Below are 19,372 nucleotides of genomic sequence, written 5' to 3'. Positions count from 1 at the left end.
GGAAGACGTTTTGCAAAATTACCTTAATTAAACTTTTAAAAAAATTGAAAAGTAAAAACAGTCACGTTTTTTAAGTATTAAGATAATTCGTTTGAATGGGCTGATTTCAAGGACAGTCATAAGGTTGCAAAACCTACTGGCTTATTTATTTTCTCGCCACTCTACTGGTTGCAGCATGAATTCCTCCAAGGTTAGCGTTGGTGCAGGCAAGCTCTCTCATCACTTGCAGGTATTTCTTAGTCAACGTGTGTAAATCACTTTACTAGAATGCTCAAAATCGACTTCTCCTCAAAGGTGGTACAGTAGTCAATGATGACCGCATGTTTCTCGCTGACGTCTATGTTGAGGATGGTATTATCAGGTTCGTAATCTACCTATTTCTTATTTACGCAAAATATAGACAAGTTGGATTAAACTTGACCATCCCTGGTGGTGTGCGAACAGTTGATGTTCAGGGGAAACTGGTCATACCTGGTACGACGCTATTATATTCTCGTCTAACTCAATCTTAGGTGGCATCGATTCGCACACTCACATGCAAATGCCATTCATGGGCACATATTCGGCTGATGATTTCTATTCCGGCACTAAAGCTGCTTTAGCTGGAGGCACCACAATGATAAGTAGGCTTTCATACTCAAAATGGTTCCATTTCCTTTTTTCTCTGTAGTTGATTTCGTCTGTCCCAAGCGAGGCTCTTCCATTTTGGAAGCCTACGAGCAGTATCGTCAAAACGCTGACAGTAAGGTCTGCTGCGATTACGCTCTCCACGTCATTGTGCCACATTTCGACAGCAAAGTTGCCGAAGAAATGGGGATTTTGACGAAAGAGAAGGGAGTAAATTCCTTCAAAAGCTTCCTCGCCTACCCTGATGTCTTCATGCTTGAGGACGACCAACTCTACGACTTCTTTGTTCGTTGTCGCGAGCTCGGTGCTATTGCTCAAGTTCATGCTGAGAACGGGAAACTTATCGCTTGTAAGCAGGAGGAGGTATTTAAAAAGGGCATTCTTGGACCGGAAGGCCATTCCTATTCACGCCCCGAGGAGGTGAGATGAGAAAAAAATGATTATTTAGCATTTATTAGTGTGAAATAGAGGCTACCGGTCGAGCCATAACCCTTGCTGATGCTGCCAACTGCCCCCTTTACGTTGTGCACGTGATGAGCGCTGGTGCCGCGCAGAAAATCTCTGACGCGAGGCAGGCTGGCATTCTGGTTATTGGTGAGGCGATTGCTGCAGGTCTGGGCACCAATGATAGCCACTACTTTAACAGTTGCTGGCGTCATGCCGCCGGCTATGTGATGAGTCCGCCACTTAGGAGCAGTGGTACTGAAAGCAAACTCATGCAAGCACTTGCCAATGGCCACCTGGAGTGCACCGGAACCGACCATTGTGTCTTTAAGGCGGATCAGAAAGCTCTCGGAAAGGATGATTTTCGGAAGATTCCCAACGGAGTGAATGGTGTGGAGGATAGGATGTCGGTTATCTGGGAGAAGGGTGTCGTGAGTCTTGCTTTTATTCCGCCTTCTGAATGCCCATCTCTGGTACTTACACTTGGTTTCGTGCTCTCGATCTTAGACCGCAGGCATTATTGATCCCTGTAAGTTCGTGGCGATAACAAGCACCAACGCGGCTAAGGTATTCAACATCTACCCGCGCAAGGGTCGAATTGATGTGGGCTCGGATGCTGACATAGTAGTGTGGGACGGAGAGGCAACTAGGACCATTTCAGCTTCGACGCATCACCAAAACGTTGATTTCAACATCTTTGAGGGCATGTTGTGCCATGGCGTGCCTCAGATCGTGATAACAAACGGCCACGTGGTGGTGGAGGAGGACGGTGCGTTGAAGGTCAGTCAGGGAACCGGGCGCTTCATACCAACACCCGCCTTCTCCCCCTATGTCTATTCAAAAGTCAAGGCTAGGAGCAAGGTGAGTTTGCCTATTTCCTATTCCTCTCCATTTCTTTTTTGAGATTCCAGTCTGTAAATGAAGGCTTTTATCGTTTAAGCTGCGGGAAGTGGAACCAGTAAAGCGTGAGCCCTACACAGGCCCAGTAATCGATCTTTCAGCAGCGTTGCAAGCTATGGATGTGAATAACTCGGGAGTTGCCGCAAATGCGGCTGGAGGTGGTCAACACAAGGACACTCAGGGCAGTCAGTTCCATCACAGACCTCCCACCAGCTCGGGTAGTCGAAATATGCAGGACTCAAGCTTCTCGTTAAGTGGTGAGTCCTTTAATCAGTCTTATCTTCCAAATCCTATTCTCAATCGCACAGAAATGCGTGGTTGTGGTACCAAAGTAGTGGATGCCTTATGCACTCATTTGATAGATTGTACAGTTTTATCTGTATCGCAGATAAAATAGGAGAGAAAACATTTTGAAAAATGTTTAAATTTTGTGCTCACTTATCCAACACCATTCATTTGAGATCATTCCAAAAGAGAGGACTTTAAAAATCGTTGTTAATGCTTTGGAAAAACGGTTTCCTACTTTCACGGCCCCTTTGTCCGCTCATTAGTAGCCTCCATTTATAATACCATAACGAATTCCGGTTTTTTAGGGGCTTTTGTCGATCCGCCCCCACGATACAGAGGTAAGGCAATGTCTGTGTGTTTGCGTAGCCGACCATCCATGTCGACTCGCCTTATGGTCGCCTTTTTCCCAAGTAGTTTGCTGCTTTTGTGAAGCAGCATCACCTTTTCATTCTCAACAGAGCTTTGTGTTGACCTCAGGGTTAGTGTTTGACCACTGACTTAAATGCCCGACAAGCTAACGGTTCCCTTGTGATTTTTTTAGTTTGTGTAGCTCTTGTTCCGTTTCTATTTGATGGTGTTGTTATTTAGTGCATTATTTAATTGAATTTGTTCCTTTTCCAGGATCTCAATTTGATGACTCGTTGCCATCACGCACTTCGACGCGTACAATGCAACCACCAGGGGGAAAGTCGAGTTCACTTTGGTAGAGCATGGAGGTCCCATCATTTCTTTGGTCATGATGCTGTTTTATTGACCCACCTCCGTTTCTCATCGCATCTCCTATGGCTTATCAATGTCTCTGTGTTGTCTTCTAGCTGCTTATTGTTTCAAAATAAACAACAGTGAAGTATCTTGAGTGGGGATTTACCTTCTCCGTAAACCTCTCCTTTTCTTTTTTTCGACCAATCTTCTTCTTGTTCTTCAATCATTGTGTTTATACCGCTCTTCCTCTCCCCAGCCCACTGATCAATAAATGGACGAATCGTGAGATGGTTTGTGCTTGCTTTTTCTTCTTCTTCTTCATCAAAAGCGAGTTGGTGAGTAGTTGCTCTGTTCTCGAAGCGATGATGGAGGCGGTTCTTCATGTGTCACTACTTCTATTCTCTCCACTTCGAGGTTCTAGAAGGCACTAACGTGCTTATCTGTCAACATGTCACCACACGCCTGGTTCACTGGGAGTGTCGTACTGCCAATTTTCCCTCCCAGAAGCGAATGTGGGTGCACTTGAATTTAACACGCGTTTGGTATGCGTTAGGATTTTTTTTCAGCAATGCCAACTGCTAATAGGGTGACAAGCCAAGTCATCAGTAATGGCCATTGTCACAGCATTTAACTCTACCGCTAGAGTCTTCCCTGCGGGGGTCAGTCTGCAGGTAGCATGAAGGAAGGCATGAGGAGGGTTCCATGCCACTCGCGTGGAAATAGCTTCCAAGCACATAACGCGTCTCTCCTCTCTCCCTGCTGTGGTCCAGGTTGCTGTTTCCCATCAAGATAGTTTTACCACCAAATTTCCTGTGCGTCTAAGCTGGCGGGACTAAGTCACCACCTCGAGTCGTAAGATCGCCTAGGCAACAGCGTGCCCTGTTACATTCTTTTGTCTCATTTAGAGAATAGTCTTGGCGTTCCCAATAATCACTCTCCCGCTTCAGCCATCAGAAGACTACAAACAAGGAGATCCTTACAGTAGGAAAATCTTCAATTCCATCGCATGGACTTCAACTGTCACATCCACCTTGCAAAATGCATTACACGGAGCAAATGGATTTCACAGACCACTTGCTTAGAGGAGAAACCACCGTAGTTACACTCGCTATTTTCGCTTTTTTCTTGTCACCCGACTTGTCTGCCTCTCTGGCTTATTTTTCAACCATCTGAGCCATTAGATCATGATGACAATTCACCGTTTGCCTGTCCGCTTTGATCTGGATCCTTTTACAAATAACCCAAACTTGCTTACTTCAGATCACACCCATTCGCTGGTCCTGGTGCAGAACTTGAGATTTGAGTTTTCACTAACAGACTGATCTGTTTCGTTTGGATCGCAGTTGCCACTCTCCACGGGATCAAGTATTGGTGACAGTCTCCGGCCAACGAAGTCGGCACCTGAGGTGCTCATGAGGTAGGTCGGCGAGGTCTGCACGCCATCGTTAAGGAGGTTGACACGTAGGAGATTAAAAACAAGTCCTGGACTCCTTTCTTCTTGTCGCTCTGTCTCCTAGACAGTACTTGTGCCTGCATCCAAGGTATCAAATGCCAAGGAGAGCCAAGAGCACGTGTGGAGGGGTGTGTATTGGCACTTCAAGATGTGACTTCGCACATTTTACTCCATTCAGTAGGAGGTGCTGTCAAATAAAACGCCATTTTTAAGAGCCCAACACCAGATTTCGTTGCCAACTTGCCACCATTAGTCACCCAATTCATTGTTGTAAACAAAATGACTTTTGTGCAATAAATACACGCCAAAGAAGGCGTGTCAACTGGAGGTGTATTTATGAGGGAGAAAAGAAGGTTAGGTTTTGAAAGTAGACAATTTTACTGCCCTTCCTCGATCACAAATGCTCTCCATGTGTGGGTATAAAGTATACCGGTGAGAGGAGGTGGGTTAACACTGCTTCATACCTCACTATTTGTCAATTTCTGACAGTCCAGGTACGCAATCATGCAGTATTGCACCAATCCCGTGAGGCACTGTCTTGCCAACTGTCAGTTCTTGAATCTCCCGCGATCTCAATGCCTTAGTAAAGTTATCCACTTCACTTTTTCACGGCTTCTTTCGTGCGTGATTTTGCGTGATTCATCAGTCACTTTGAGCGGAGTTGCAACCCTCCAACACGCTCTTTACTTGAACCGGTCATATGAATTATATTTAATGTGCCCGAGAATTCCCACTTCGGCGCCGCATCCCAAATGGTGAAACTGCTAGGCAGAGTCGTTTTTCTCAGCAAGGAAAAAAAACCAAAACATGGTTGGACTGCCTCCATTATGCGGTTGGAGGCATGATTCACTCATCCACGGCAATACCTTTCCATCTCCCTCGCTTTACAGCGCAGCTTTCGACTGACTGCCCTAGCAAGGCGGAGCCAACTCGAGACCACTCAAACATGCAAAGAGCACAGGCAATCAAAAGTTTATTGCCAGCAGAGGCACAATTCTGCTTGTACACCTATTATGACTACTAAACTGCCGTCTCATTGATTTTCTGCCAACTAGTGACAATTTTGAGGGTGGTGGCAGCAAGCCTGCCTCAAAACCCGAATCCCACCTTATTTTGTGAATTAATGACAGCTAAATTGCAGGGTGCTTGTCAAATGTTGCAAGGCTTTCAGTGTTGCATTTATGCATAGCAAATGCAAGTAAACATTCGGTGAATTCTTTGCCGGTTTAAAAATTTTTTCAGTTACCAAACAGCAAAGTGTGGCGTTAAAATTTCACCATAGGTGGTATACACACGTGAGAGGTCGAAAAATTTACATAACTGGTCACATCTCACTGTCACGCTTTTGCAGCAAGTCTAAATCAAAAACAGTTGGTCAGGCAGGTAAAATTTGAGCAGGCTGAGTCACACTGAGGGGCAATACCTCCTCCACCGCCTTTCGGTTGGGTGGCACACAAACATAGCTGTGGTCCCAGAAGCCGTAGACGCTTCACTGCTGGCGTAGGCTGGTCATCAATTACTGCCCCTAGCGAGGGTTGTTTCATGTACTAATTTCACAGGCGTCCATCTCGAAGGCTGCACCATACCTGATTTACATCACTCCTTGACAGACAGGTATTTAGCACACCCATTCACACAAATTCAAAGGCGCATCACACACATCCTTGTGTATTTTGGTTAGGACAAGACTGTTTGACCTTATAGTCGAGGGTTATTCGGTTAGACGGGTGGAAACGTGACAAAGGGAAGCTTGGAGAATGAGTTTCTTTAACTTCGATCCTGTGAAAACCTTATAAATCTCATTATTCTGTAGGCATTCGGTCTCCATGTTGGTGGCCTGAAGGCTACGCCATTGTTACACTCCTCAGAAGAGCATATCCCACACGTCCGTTGTGAAGTCTGATGCATCAAATAGACCCGGGGGGTTACTACAGAGGTAAGATATCTGATGGAGATGAATTACGAAGTCATTGTCCCACCCTCAACTCTCAGGTCTCTTAAGTTGTTGATTTTGTTTCTAGGGGTAAAATCGCTTGTCAGATAGGGGCATTGCAAATCATCAACCATCTAGCCAAAGGCACACCCACTTGACCCAAACCCGAAAAGAGGGATGAAGCATCTTCCCATCGGTTGTCGGTACAGCTCAATGGGGTCACCTGCCGTAATTTCGAGGGGCTTGTTTAATCCACGAGACTGTTGTTGTATTAGCATTTGGAAGCATCATCCAGTTCATCATTGTCATGCAGACTTTTGCGCTCTGCGCTAATTTCCTCGTATTTTTGACCCACCCTCATACCTCATCTCATCTCATCAAACGTCAGTTCGGTGGACCCCATGGATGTGAATCGAGATCAACCAACTGGGCTACAACTCTGCAGAAGAGCATCCCCGGATGGTGGTTAAACAGTTAAGGGTAGATGCATTGATATCAGGAAGATTTCCCTACTCTGTCTCCAAGACTTGTGGGTCGGGACTGTTCCCAGTAATCAGAGCTCTTAGCAACGCGTCAAGAGCTACCGACCTACGTGAAGTGACAAACCAAACTCGTGGAAGTTGTCAAGCAAATGGATGCCTTGTACAAGGGTGCCGTGCATTTTGGCTGGTTGGTTAACTGGGCTACTGACTGACCCTTGATGAGAAGCAATGCAACTTCCGTTAAGCCAACAAGCACATTATTAGTGCTAATCCCAAACAACAGTGAAAAATGCTTCTCCTCACCTCCCACTCGGTACTGCCAAGGTGTCACCTAATCCCTGCAACAAGACCATGCCTTCTTCGTGGTTGGCGTGGACTGCAGACCCAATTGTTCAGTGCTAATTGGTCACTTTCCCACCTATCCACTCAATGCATCTCAAAGGTGAGGGAGGTTGAACTCCTTCTGAGACCCTCTTCACCTGAAACTTGAACTGATCAGTCAGCCGGTGGAGACAGTCACTTTCTCCCAGAAAACATGCGACAATGCAACATAGAGTCTCATATCTCTTACCTCCACAGTTCTTCTCCGTGAGAAGACTCGAAATTTAGGGTGGAATGGAAGGAATAGGATGGAGGTACTTGTGTTGCTATCAGAACCAGACAATTGCATAAGCATCAGCAAACTGCAAAAGAACGACTAAACCAGCCAACCCTTTAAAAGGACTTTCCGTGAGACATTTTTTCGGTTGCTTTCTATAAAAATTCTTCATTTGTGGTAGCCTAGAAACTCCTATTCACATGTTTTAAAAAGTGGAATGAGTAGACGGTAGCTGCGCACAATGTAGGTCTGTAGGAAGCGTTGTCGCTGCTGCTACCGTGCGAGGCGGAGGAGGGTGTAATGAGGTTATGCATTTGTTTGAGAAGGAGCAATTCATTCCACCATGGTAGGTGTGAATCACAGGTGCCATCTGCACGCTGCTATGTGGTGGTGTCACCAATTCGACAATAGTCACGGCTTTGGGTTTGACCTAATCGGTCGGATTGGCGTGTCGGTTTGTCACTGTTGTGCGCAGCCGTGATTGGCATTAATTTGGACTCCGGTTGAAAAAAATACCGCTTCTGCTGCCTCCATCCACCGAGCTGCAGGTTTGCTTGTCCCCTGGGTTCACAAAGCCAACATGAGCCCATAATGATGATGTTTCATGTTTGTATATGCAACCTCCCATGATTCGGCCTCCGAATTCATGGTATGCACCTTCTGCATAATCACTTCCGGACTCGAGTGTCATATTTTATCATCGGGAGTGGCTTGAGCCATGTCCAACATCCTGTAAAGGGTGTTTTAGTTTCGTTGATGGCCTAACGAAGACATCCTCTGTAAATAGTTAAAAAATGTGAAGACTTACAACGATAGGGCCAAAAAGCATGACCCAGATGGCCGACTGGACTGCGGTAAAGTGGCTATGGCTGCCTTATGTTGTCTAATCGAAATATGGGATTTTGCCGTGAGGTGAATGGCACCATGGTAAATGCCTGAAATACTGGGGACTGGGAGTGGAAGAGGAGTTATTATCAACGCACAACGATACGCCAGATGTTCTTCGTCCAAGAATACCCGGTCTTTAAACCGATGACGTGAAAATTACGTGGCCGCTCTCCAAGGCCTACTAAAATTTTTACTCTAATGCCACTTGGCCTCTACGAAGGGCCTTTATTGCACCCACATGGTTGCTTTAAAATCCGCCTTGGCTCACTCCTCTCGCCAGCGGAAATCCAAGGCTAGCGCGCTTCGCCATAAAAGCAACTCTTCTAGAGCAGAGTGTAATGTTGCTATAGCAACAACGTGTTAATGACCTACTCAAACTCTGTTTTACCTACAGTAATAGCTAAATTCATCAAACAAACGCATAGGCGGACAATATGAACAATGTCCCGCCACTATTGCCATTCCTGAACTGGGTGAAGTGCATCATGGACATTGTAGACACGTCTTGAATGCCATTTTTAGTTCTGACTTTTCAAGGATGATGGCAAAGTGACAAAGCATGGCGGGCGAATCATTCGTGGGAAAGCGGAGCAGGTGCACCAGATCAGTCATCGCGCGTGCGCACGCCGTTGGTGCGGCGCATGTGCATGTGCGGCCGTGCCTCCACCCGCACCTCGACACACACACACCACCAAGTAGGGTGCCAGCTCATGCTGCTACCGCATTGGCTGCCCACACACTCGCACTTGATTGGTGCACGCAAGGATGGCATCTTAGCCTCTACCCCATACACATACACTCCTCCGCACGCTCGCTACTGAGGATGGCGGCCGCCAGTGTAGGTTACTTTTCCTCATTAGTTTTACCATCATCATCGTCGTCGTCACGTGGCAAATTCTACCTTTCAGACTCAAATTTTGGTCAAAAATGGCCTCATAGTGAACCATGATGGCACATTGCAAGCGGACATTCTAATCGAAGGCGAAGAAATCAAGTAAGGGAATGCGAGTTTTTCCTCCTCAATTCGTGCATCTTTTTTTTTTCTCACAGAAAAGTTGCGCAAAACATCCAACCGACTGAAAACGTGGAAGTGATTGATGCCAGCGGGCTTTACGTTCTTCCTGGTGGTGTGGATCCGGATTGTCGTCTTCTAAATCCATCGGATGGAATTCCTGTGGCTGATGATTTCAAGACTGGATCTGGTGCTTCCCTTTTAGGTGGCACTACAACGATAAGTAAGGCGGGCGTACTGATCAAATGAGTACTAGACTGCGTGGTACATTCACTATGGGATATCAGTTCATTCGGGAGTTGGGTTGATGCAGTTTTGCGAGATTTAACTAGTAGGACTGCACGTCTAGAGTCACATTAAACGCAAATGGCATCGAATACTTGAAGAGAACACGATTTCGCCCACACAGCCAGAGCGGGATGGCGTGGCGGACACCAGCTTTTGGGTTGGCGACAAGCGCCAACCGTCCTTCAAGCCGCGTTCCGATTGGTCAGTCAGCTCGAGGGGTTTCGGTGCGTGCGTTTTTAGGGGTAGTGATTCAGCCCTCGTAACGCCACATGAAATACACGGTGATTGGGCTCGTAATTAACATGCTGCTTGTCCGATAAGTCTGTTTTCTTCTCGCGTTCCTAGTCAACGAGATTACCGTTCGTCCCGGTCTCAGTATTACCGATGCATACGCCCGTCACCGCGGCATTCTTGACGCTGAATGTCGCTGCGATTTCGCGCTCGTTCTCTCCGTGCCGCATTTTTCTCCTGAAATCGCCAATGAGATGAAATTTCTTGCTGCTGACAAGAAGGTTGTCTCATTTTCATTCCGTTTACTAAGTGGAGAATCCGCATCTGCCCCCTTTGCCTTTGGATTGGACGAGGAGGCTCTCATGACTGCCATGGACCTCTGCTCCTCCTTGGGTATTCCTCCCACTGTGCCTGCTTGTGGTAATCCAGCAGTTTTGAACAAAGTTGCTGAGTCTGTCTTTTCCTCCGGCTTTACTGGACCTGAGGGCTGTCTACTGGCCTCTCCAGAACGATTCGAAGCGGACACAGTGGCTCGAGTGGGCCTTTTAGCTGCAGCTACAAACTGCCCTGTCATTTTTACTCGTATTCACAGCTCGGCTGCTCTGAAAGCCCTTGTTGAGCAACGCAGTCTTGGTAACGTTGTCTTTGGTGAGACCAGCATCGCAGCCATCGCCTGCGTGGTCGCCGGAAACACAGTCACACACCCGAATTGGGCCAAGGCCGCTAGTTGCGTCTCCGACCCACCAATCAGGGCCGAGGATACAGTCGCAAAGAGTCTTTTGTCTCATGTAGCTACTGGTGAAGTGATGGCAGTTGGTTCGGCACATCGTGCAATCGCCTCGAATATCCGGGCTGGGTTAGGATTGAATGACTTCCGTCAGATCCCCATAGGCCAGGCGACGGCTGGAGGCCGTTTGAGTGCTCTGTGGAAGATCGGAGTTGAAAAGGAGGCACTTCTGGATCCCTGTGGTTTCGTCGCAGCGGTTAGTACGAACCCAGCTCGATTATACAATCTCTACCCGCAAAAGGGTTGCATTGCGGAGGGCAGTGACGCAGATATTGTCATCTGGAATCCTGAATCAAAGGTTGTCCCACAGAGTTTGGTTCCTGGCGGTGTGGAAGATCCATTTGAAGGTCTGAATTGTTTAACCTGTCGTCCAGAGGTGGTTTTACTTCGTGGTAAAGTGGTGGTGAGGCAGGGGGAGCTGGTAGGCACGAGCGAACCCACTGGCCGATTTGTCCATTCCAAGGGATCGAATGGCATGGTATTCGGTCGCACGGCGGCGTTAAAGACCGTTGGTGAGGCGCTACTCTGTCCAGTAACAAGGGAGCCCTACTCCGGTCCCGTAGCCAACCTGGACTCTGCGCGTGATCACACTTCACCGCCGAGGGAGTCGCATTTCTATCGCAAATCGGACTATGACAACCTCCCTAAGGGTATGTTAGTTTGCCAGTTACCCTTTTTAGCTAACAAAACCTAGTTACCTCCAAACCTTAGTGCTCTTTTCAACTTAATGTATCTAGTTTTACAGTCGTTTTACAGCTCTGTCTAGCCTACCGAAGCTCAGTACACTGTTTTCGTACCGACTACCTCCGAGTTAAATTCCGATTAAAAGGGGTAGTAATGAATGAGCTGAAGCTGGAATTCGTCAAATCATGAGAATTTCCCACAGCCTCAACCGCTTGTATTTCAAGGACCGTAGATCTTTTAAATACTTTCTTTTGGGTTGCAGGTTAGAGTTTACTGCCTAAAACCTCCGATGCCCACATGCTGGGTCTGTGTTTGTGCATGTGTGCACGTATTTTTTTCCGTCACAAGCTAATTTTTTAAGTAAAAATGTAAAATGGAGCTCGGTGAGAGCTTTTTTTCCTGGTGATGTTTGTGTTTGCTAACCTACTGTGCAATGCCTATTAGTTTGCGGCAAGTAGTCAGAGGAGTTTCCAACACTTTTCCCACTTTTCTACTTTCCTTGGAAGAAGCACAGCAGGGATACGAATTCATTTCGGTTGGTGTTTGTGCTCCAAATGTGGATGAAGTTAGCTCTCTTGTAGGTGTAATCTCGTTCTATAAACTCAACTTCTAACCACACCGGTTCTTTTGATTTGGTATCATTTGCAGAGGCGTTGCCACCAGGCCAACGGGTAATTCACACCTCTGTGAAGACTGCACAGCCTCCTGGTGGTGCGTCAAAATCGTTTTGGTGGAACAACTGAATCTTCCAACTTCTCTAATGCGTCATTACCCGTCAGTGTGCTTTGCCTTTGCCTCGTCATTCGTTATTCCATACTCTTTTCCGGCACCGAAGCCGTAAACGCCTACTTTTTTTCAACCAGAAGAAATAAGTGCTCTTGAGGGTTTTTTGAGTTGTGCTTCTTCAGAATGCTTGTAAAAGTGTGGGAAAGCGGAATTCGTCGTTGGTGGAGGGGGGTGGGTATTTCCATACTTTTTGTCTGCAAAGTTTTTTACTATGCTTCTATGGGTAGGTGGATTCATTTGCCTGTCGTAAAGATGGTATCTGGCGTTTTTCAGGAAATTAGCAGCATTTTGATAACAGGCGGTGAAGTCTGTCTTTGCTACATGTAATGATGGATGACCTTTCGTTTAAATGACGATTAGCTTCTTAGCTTTTGGAATTAAAGACAAAGTACCCAAAGGTCAAGCATTCGCGCAAAATGCGTCTGAAAGTGAGCAGTCGTGGCACTAAAGAAAGCCCCCCCCCCCTCATCCACGCTCTTCAGCAACAAAAAAAACGTAGCATCAAACATTTCTTGCGTAATAATTCAACCAATCTAAACCTGCAGCAAAAGCGCTACTCCACCCATAATCCACTTGGCCGGTTTCTCCTTAGTGCGCAGGTGGAAGGTCCACACAAACGTGGGCCCCCTCATTTTTGTTTTATACACCGGACAGGCGTAGAGGCTGGCCAGACGACCCTCTTGTCTGTCTGTTGGCACCGCACGCAGCATGATAACCGGCAGGGGTGGGGCCAACTCCTTCATTCGTGCTTCGACCACCGCGTTAGCCCCGGTGTCCCACCGCGCACCTTCCATGAAAAGGCCGTGAATATAGGCTCCCTCTCTTGGCGCTACGCCCATGTCCTCACGCCAGCGCTTGGTCACCTCCACACTAATGCAAATCTTGTCCAAGGGCCACTCAAATTTGCGCGCTGTCTGTTGCATCACAGCGGTGAGGAAGGACTGGGGGTTGAAGAGCCCGCCCAGCCAGACGGAACCAGGGAGGGTGAAATCCTGTACCCACACATCGAGTTCTTTGACACGAGAAAGGAGGTCTGCGAACCATAGGCCCAGGGGATAAAGGCTGGGGTAGGCGTAGCGTTCCCAGGTCTGCGGCACCTGTTTGGTAAGTAGAGGGTAGTTTCGAACTCGCAGTGAGGAAGAAGTATGCCAAGAATATCTCGTGAGCTGGATTACTGGATCTGATGAAATTTACCGATTCATCAGTTTATATTAGATAGACGGGAAAGACACTTTTTAGCATGGGTAAGTCGACGCGATTTTGAAGCAGGAACAGTTGGGGAAGAGACGATTGGGATTCTACAGTATGGTAGAAAGCAGAAGTTACTTACCGAATCTAGGAATAGGTATCCTGAGAGGGCATCCATATCACTGGACATGGTTAGTTCACCCCTTAAACCAAGACGCAGTTCTTTGAGGGAACGCCGGATCTCCGCCACCAGAGTGTTCATGCGTTCGCACTCCTGCATGGCCACCACAGTGTAGGGCGTGCGCTCCTCGGGGGCTTGGCGCGCACTTAACTCCATCATATTGAAGCCGTCGGGCAGCCGATCCATCAGGTCCTCAATAATCTGCAACATTACCTCCTCCCTTGAGACGGAGTCACTCGTCGCAGCGGCTGCATCGCGCGGTTGCAGTTCCAGCACCATGCGGAAGACACGCTCTGCGTTTTTGGTCAAAAACTCAATCTCCGCATTTGGATGGAGGCCGTAGAGGTGGGGAGATTCGGGGGGGAGGGCTTCATCGATGTAGGCGTGGTATCCTATGTAGTCGGAATTGGGAGCCACTAGGAAATTGGGAGCAAGGTAGAGGTCGCCGTCAATCTTTTTTTTAAAAGAAAAAAATAAAGCCAGAAATTATTTATATGTAGGCATAAGTAATGATCACTTAATAATTATTTGACCCAATAATTGCTTAGGTCATTTGAAAATAATCAGTGATACATTTTTTGCTGAACCTCAAAATAAACAAGCCGTATCCAATTAAAATCAGGTAGTCAGCATGTAATCTTTCCCCACCGGCCCGTTTTTAGAGGAGACATAAAAGAAGTGGAGGGAAAGCTCTTTTGTCAGTTTCCATTTTCGTGCCTAGTTCCCAAACATTCTAGGGGGCCGTGCCTTTTTTCACCCCCTCCCAATTGGCTGACTTCAAGCAAAGATGTGGCTTCAGTGTGTACATAATCGCTGGAAGGTCAAGGTCAATCGGTTGCTATAACCACTCGTAACTGAAATTGTCTGGCGACGCTCACTGATCGGTCGTTAGGCGTGTGCGTACTCGCCGTGACTCCTTTGCTTGCTCGTACGTGTTGGTAGCACAGGGGTCTGGACCCAACATTCTTCCTAGTAAGTAGTTGAATGGGAGTTCGAAAGGATCCGGGTCATACGCATAAAACCCAGCACACAACAGCCCTCCCAACGGCAATGCATCTATCTTAAAGCGACTTATCATTAAAACGGGACCTGTTAAACGATATCTAGGCGGACTCCTCCAAGCGAAGCTATATCAAAAACAGCAAAAATCACTTGACAATATGACAAAAAAAAGCGCATAAGATCGAATAATGCTGTCATTTGACGATCATTTACAGTAATTAGATATGATTTCTTTTCTTTATACGCTTCACCTTACCCAACTTTTCTGTTTTAATAAAGCCATCCGATGTCAAGCCGGTTCGACCTCGGATAGATTCAAATGTTGGTACAGTAGCTAGCTAGTGAACCACGCAATCTAGACACAATTGACCTTCGCAATTCCAGAAGAGGGGAATTGACAAAGTGAAACAGCACAAATGCATCATAAAGATGGGAAAAGACGTTGTTACAATGCTCACTAGTTCAGGCTGTAGATACTCCTCCAGGAAGGTTCGACAAAGTCGCCTATCCCAATCGTCGGTGATATGACCACCGTACATTATCTCCCCGAAGAGGTAACGCAAATCGTCCCACGGAACCTTGGAGCTAACTTCCAGATAGTTATAGAGCACGTCCAAACAGATACGCAAGTCGCCTGCGTTGAAAGGATAGATCCTATTCCAGCCTTGTGCACCGAACTTTCTTCGCTCCGACACAACAGCATGGAAGTAACAGAGGGCAAATAGAATCGGCTTGAACTCCGCCTCTTTGGAACAGCGCTCCAGAGTTTCCTTGAATTAAACAATAATGGGCTATCATTTGTTGGCACTGGTGGAAGCTAAATATGTGTGTCCCCCTACCTGTGTGAAATTGTCCAGAGCTTTATGGAGATTTGCTTGCATGCCGGTGGGTGGTTCGTTAATGATTTTGATGGCGTTTTCAAGAATGCCTTGTGGAATAATGTGCGAATCCTCGCTGAGAGCCGGTTCAGCGCTGATAAAAACACGGAACTTCGAATTGGCGATCTCTCCTAATTGTTCCAACTTTTTTTCCAATGTGGGAAGCCATCGTTTGACTAGGTGGATGTTTTGCAAAACCACCCAGTGTCCCTCTATCGCTCCCAAGTCGAGGGCATTCTCCGCTACAATCTCCTGTCCTTGACCCAGTGAGACATTGTGGAAGTTGTTCTTGTCAACTGTAAAACCTAACTTGTGACCTAGCACTTCAACATCTTTCAGCGGGTCTACACCTGGTGAGAGAATAAAGAAGACTGGAACATTGGGTCTAGACTCTTTGTAGGATGTGGCGAAATCCACCTGCCGACCTTCCACGTATTTGGAGCTAAAGGTGGTAGAAATGAAGTAAGTCAGTGCGTAAGTCATTCGGTCGGGTCGAAGAGCTCGCATTATGCAAAGTTTCTCCGCTTCCGTCTTGTTTTTCCATTCCTGAGGCAGTTTCTCCTTTTCTGGAGCCTCAGTCTCCACAAACGTTTTCCAGCGTTTAGTCGAGGCGATTATGTCCTTATCGAGGTCGTGAAAAGTGTCCATCTTGACGAGAGCCTGAACCCCACCCCAGCCAAGGTCACTAAGAAAGTCCACAGGACTTTTGAGATCGGGAATTGCGGGATATCGTAGAAGAAAATCTATGAGAAATTGAGGAAAGTTGCCGGAATGGTGCTGAATCTGGAGAACCATTAGGACGCAGAAAATGAGCTTGTCTCTTTCAAACAGGCCTCTCGTAGTGTAAACATAGATTGCGTAAGTAATACTGTCCATAAGACTCGCGAGACGCTCTTCGTCCGTTTCTGCCTCAGGCGCATTGTCGATAGCCCACTCGAAGACAGTACGGAAGGCCTTCAGTGAGAACTGATACATGGGATGGATTCGGTTTAAATCATTCATGATGAAGTAGATTAGGGCCGCTCTGGTCGCCACGTTACGATAATGCTCTCTTGCGACGTTGATCTCTACCTCAGTGACCTTTGCTTCAGCCACTTTCTCTTCAATTTCAGTAGCTGTCCTCTTGTTACTTTCTAGATTCTCTACCAGCGAATGGTCACCCAGAAAGTTGCCACCTGTATTTGCAAGTTTTGCTAAGAGTGAATCCTCCAGCTGCTTCAGAGTAATCTTGAATTCATTCTGCTGTTTGGTCAAATCCGATTTAAGCTTCTCAAGATCAGGTCTCTCCTTGCTCACCACAACCGCTAGAAGTTGGTCTTCTAGGCCAGATCTTGTAACAGTGAAATTAATAAGAGTTGTCTGAGCCTGTAGCTCGGGTTGGTAGTGAGGATTTGCTAGTTTAGTGTGAAGAATTAACTTGAAGTTCGGGTTGTAAGGAATCTCTTTATCACCAATCAGCATTGCTCGACCCTTCTGAATTGTCACACGACCAATGACGGGGTCGAGGATTGCATCTATGGTCTCACCAAGGTTTTCAATCAAAACAATCTGACCATTCTGGACAGCGTTAATGATCTCGTCGATGTAGCCCTTCTTAGTTAGCCGAGTTACGATAAGATCATCGCCATACTTATTCTTTATCCACTTGATAGCCTGAAGTTGGGGATCCACCATCAGAGGCCATCTTTCGCAAAACGTAAGAATGGTGGCATTTTCAACAGACATTCGATCACTGGGAAGCCCGTCATTATTCCATCCGGCCACAATAGCATCGTTAATTAGCATCTTTAGGGGGTCAATATTCTGTCTTCGTGGAATTTGGATCGGTTGCTGATCCAAAAAGGGTCTTATTCTTTTCTCCATTAACTCATCTCGGAAGAATGCGCTGAGGTAACCAAAGTACGATATGAAGGAAGTTGTGAATATGACATCTCCAGATATGGTTTTACCCAACTGGTAGAGATTTTCAACCTCTTGAGCCCAACGCACCTTCTCATCGCTGAAGCCACTAACAAGGCGATTGGCCAAATCCAAGGTCAAGGCTGTGTCATCAGCCATTTTTTGACAACGCAGCTTCTCCTCAGTTGCAGCCCGGAATTCTGCCGTCAGCTTGTTCAACGATTCTTCCAGCACACGCACCTTGTCCCGTAGACCCTGAAGTTTTTCCGTAGCCTGGCGCAACTCCTCATTCGCCGCATCCAGAGCATCTCGTTTCGGTTTGACCTCCAGAAAGACGTCATGAAATTTTAGGATATTGATAACCCACGAGCAGAGACCTGCTGCAGCCAGAGACTTGGTCTTTATAACCTCTGGATTAAAGTTGGAATTTCTCACATAACCTAGTGCAACTTTCTTCGATTCTGGATGGATATGCTCCTTGTCATAGTTGACCAGGTTAAAGAGCAGTGTGTCCGCTTTTGACATGATGCTTGCTTTCGCTGCCTTCCAACTTCGATCCTTGGGGATTTTCCCGTCCATAGCGAAGAGAGCCATAACCGCTGAGCAGACCATTTCAACATCCGAGGGCGGCGAGGTGAGTGCTTTTAACTCAGAGAGGTTGTTCTTATTAAGCGTGTTGAGGGCCTCTTGTGCGGCGATCAGAGCTGGTTCAGCCTTCATGAGATCACGCTCACAATCCTTCTGTTTGATCTCCACCTCATTCTTAATGATAGCCACCTTCGCCTCCTCACCGGCGACAAAGTCCTTCTCTGCGGAGACGATTTCTGTCTCCTTGCTGACCACCTGAATGAGAGCATTTGCCGCCTCATTCTTTTCGTTCACCACTACCGTCTGCTCGGCTAGTTGAACCTTTAATTCAGCCGTCTGCCCAGCGGCGTCACTGAGGCGTTCAAGGCCATTTGTGAGGCGCTCGATCATGGCGTTGATTTCATGTAGTTGCTTGGAGGTGAGACGCTTATACAGCGCGATCATCTCGAGGAATGACTTAGGTGTGGTGTAGTTTCGACGACGCTCCTTTTCGAAATACATGTCGGAGATCTCGGATACTGTGGTGTGGAGGTAGGCCATGTAATTGCTCACTGAAGTGCGAATATTATCCTGAAGTCAAGCCCAGAAAAAGAGGGTTAGGATCAGTTGTCACATTTACCTATAAAGTCGGTGTCCCATCCGTTCTACACCATTCATTACTTCTGATAGCCTCTCCAGGGATATGATGATATGCTCAATGCCTTCTGATCCTTGCAAAAAAATATGATAGTCTTTACATATGCACGTCTAAATGGAGTGCCCGGTTGTGAAGAGAGGCAATGATAGGCACAAAAGACGAAACGAGGTCCGAATACAAGGTTAGCGATTGGCAGACGAGGTGTCCTTTCACCTTGTTTAGACTGTAGAAAAATAAAACCACTTTCTACGTGCTGTGAACTCACGTCTAGGCCTTCACAGTCCTCGAGGAATCGAAGAGACACAGACAGCAGTGCCTCTTGTGGCCATTCATGAAACCAATCAATGGAGGTGCAGTTGACCAAAGCTGGGAATCGACGAGCACGGGTTCTCAGAGTATTTCCAACAGGCGAGAAGCAGAGGATCACCTAAAAACAGTGAGACCAGATCAGAGATTGGTCAAACAGATGAGAGGCATTTCAGAACTCTACAAGAACGGGATGTGTTTGCTGGCTACCACTTACCCGAAGCGTGCGGCGAACCTTCTCAATGAAGTACTTCCAGCAATTGTCATTAGTATCAAGGTAGCCCATGGCCTTGGCTTCATTACGAATGCTCTTGATGATACCCTCTTGATCCTCGTCATTGAAAATTCCGGCGATCTCACCCGAAGCCAGAAAATCATTCACGCAGACCAAGAAACCCTCATCAGCTACCTTGAAGAGAACGAAACATAAAAAGCAGAATCTGACTACCGCATTCGAGTTATCTTTGATGTATCAATCAAAAAAGCAAGCCTAGAAAATGGTTAACAAGAAGGTTGGTGGGATGGATGGCATGAGCAGAGCCCTATGCCACTGTTGTGACGGCCGACTGAATACGGGAAGGGGTGGGGGG

General features: G+C 46.9%; 3 protein-coding genes across 3 annotated transcripts in view; 2 read left to right on the top strand and 1 right to left on the bottom strand. All coding sequences in view use genetic code 11, as the record gives it.

The window, feature by feature from the left end:
- Positions 1-175: 175 nt before the first annotated feature.
- Positions 176-2,966, top strand: EGR_02056 (Dihydropyrimidinase; the record flags this gene model as incomplete). Its single annotated transcript, XM_024491305.1, has 8 exons — positions 176-229; positions 267-474; positions 513-623; positions 671-1,047; positions 1,086-1,502; positions 1,579-1,932; positions 2,012-2,228; positions 2,881-2,966. 8 exons carry the CDS (start codon positions 176-178, stop codon positions 2,964-2,966), a joined length of 1,824 nt encoding a protein of 607 aa, XP_024354158.1.
- Positions 2,967-9,138: 6,172 nt separating this feature from the next.
- On the top strand, positions 9,139-12,060 carry EGR_02055 (Dihydropyrimidinase-related protein 3-A; the record flags this gene model as incomplete). The annotated part of the gene is made up of 6 exons (XM_024491304.1): positions 9,139-9,153; positions 9,224-9,309; positions 9,366-9,550; positions 9,714-9,839; positions 9,961-11,283; positions 11,966-12,060. The coding sequence occupies 6 exons, from the start codon at positions 9,139-9,141 to the stop codon at positions 12,058-12,060; spliced, it is 1,830 nt and encodes a 609-aa protein (XP_024354157.1).
- A 576-nt stretch (positions 12,061-12,636) lies between these two features.
- Positions 12,637-19,372, bottom strand: part of EGR_02054 (Dynein beta chain, ciliary) — a gene marked incomplete at both ends in the record, with an annotated part of 20,263 nt that continues 13,527 nt past the window's right edge. Inside the window, 7 exons of the mRNA XM_024491303.1 lie at positions 12,637-13,200; positions 13,434-13,925; positions 14,377-14,441; positions 14,845-15,244; positions 15,314-18,409; positions 18,742-18,903; positions 19,000-19,191. Coding sequence (XP_024354156.1) covers positions 12,637-13,200; positions 13,434-13,925; positions 14,377-14,441; positions 14,845-15,244; positions 15,314-18,409; positions 18,742-18,903; positions 19,000-19,191 — 4,971 coding nt within the window. The remainder of the gene's footprint in view (positions 13,201-13,433; positions 13,926-14,376; positions 14,442-14,844; positions 15,245-15,313; positions 18,410-18,741; positions 18,904-18,999; positions 19,192-19,372) is intronic.

The sequence above is a fragment of the Echinococcus granulosus genome (genome assembly GCF_000524195.1).
Source record: "Echinococcus granulosus chromosome Unknown EG_S00009, whole genome shotgun sequence".
NCBI lineage: Eukaryota > Metazoa > Platyhelminthes > Cestoda > Cyclophyllidea > Taeniidae > Echinococcus > Echinococcus granulosus.
This window is presented reverse-complemented; position numbering and strand designations above follow the sequence as displayed.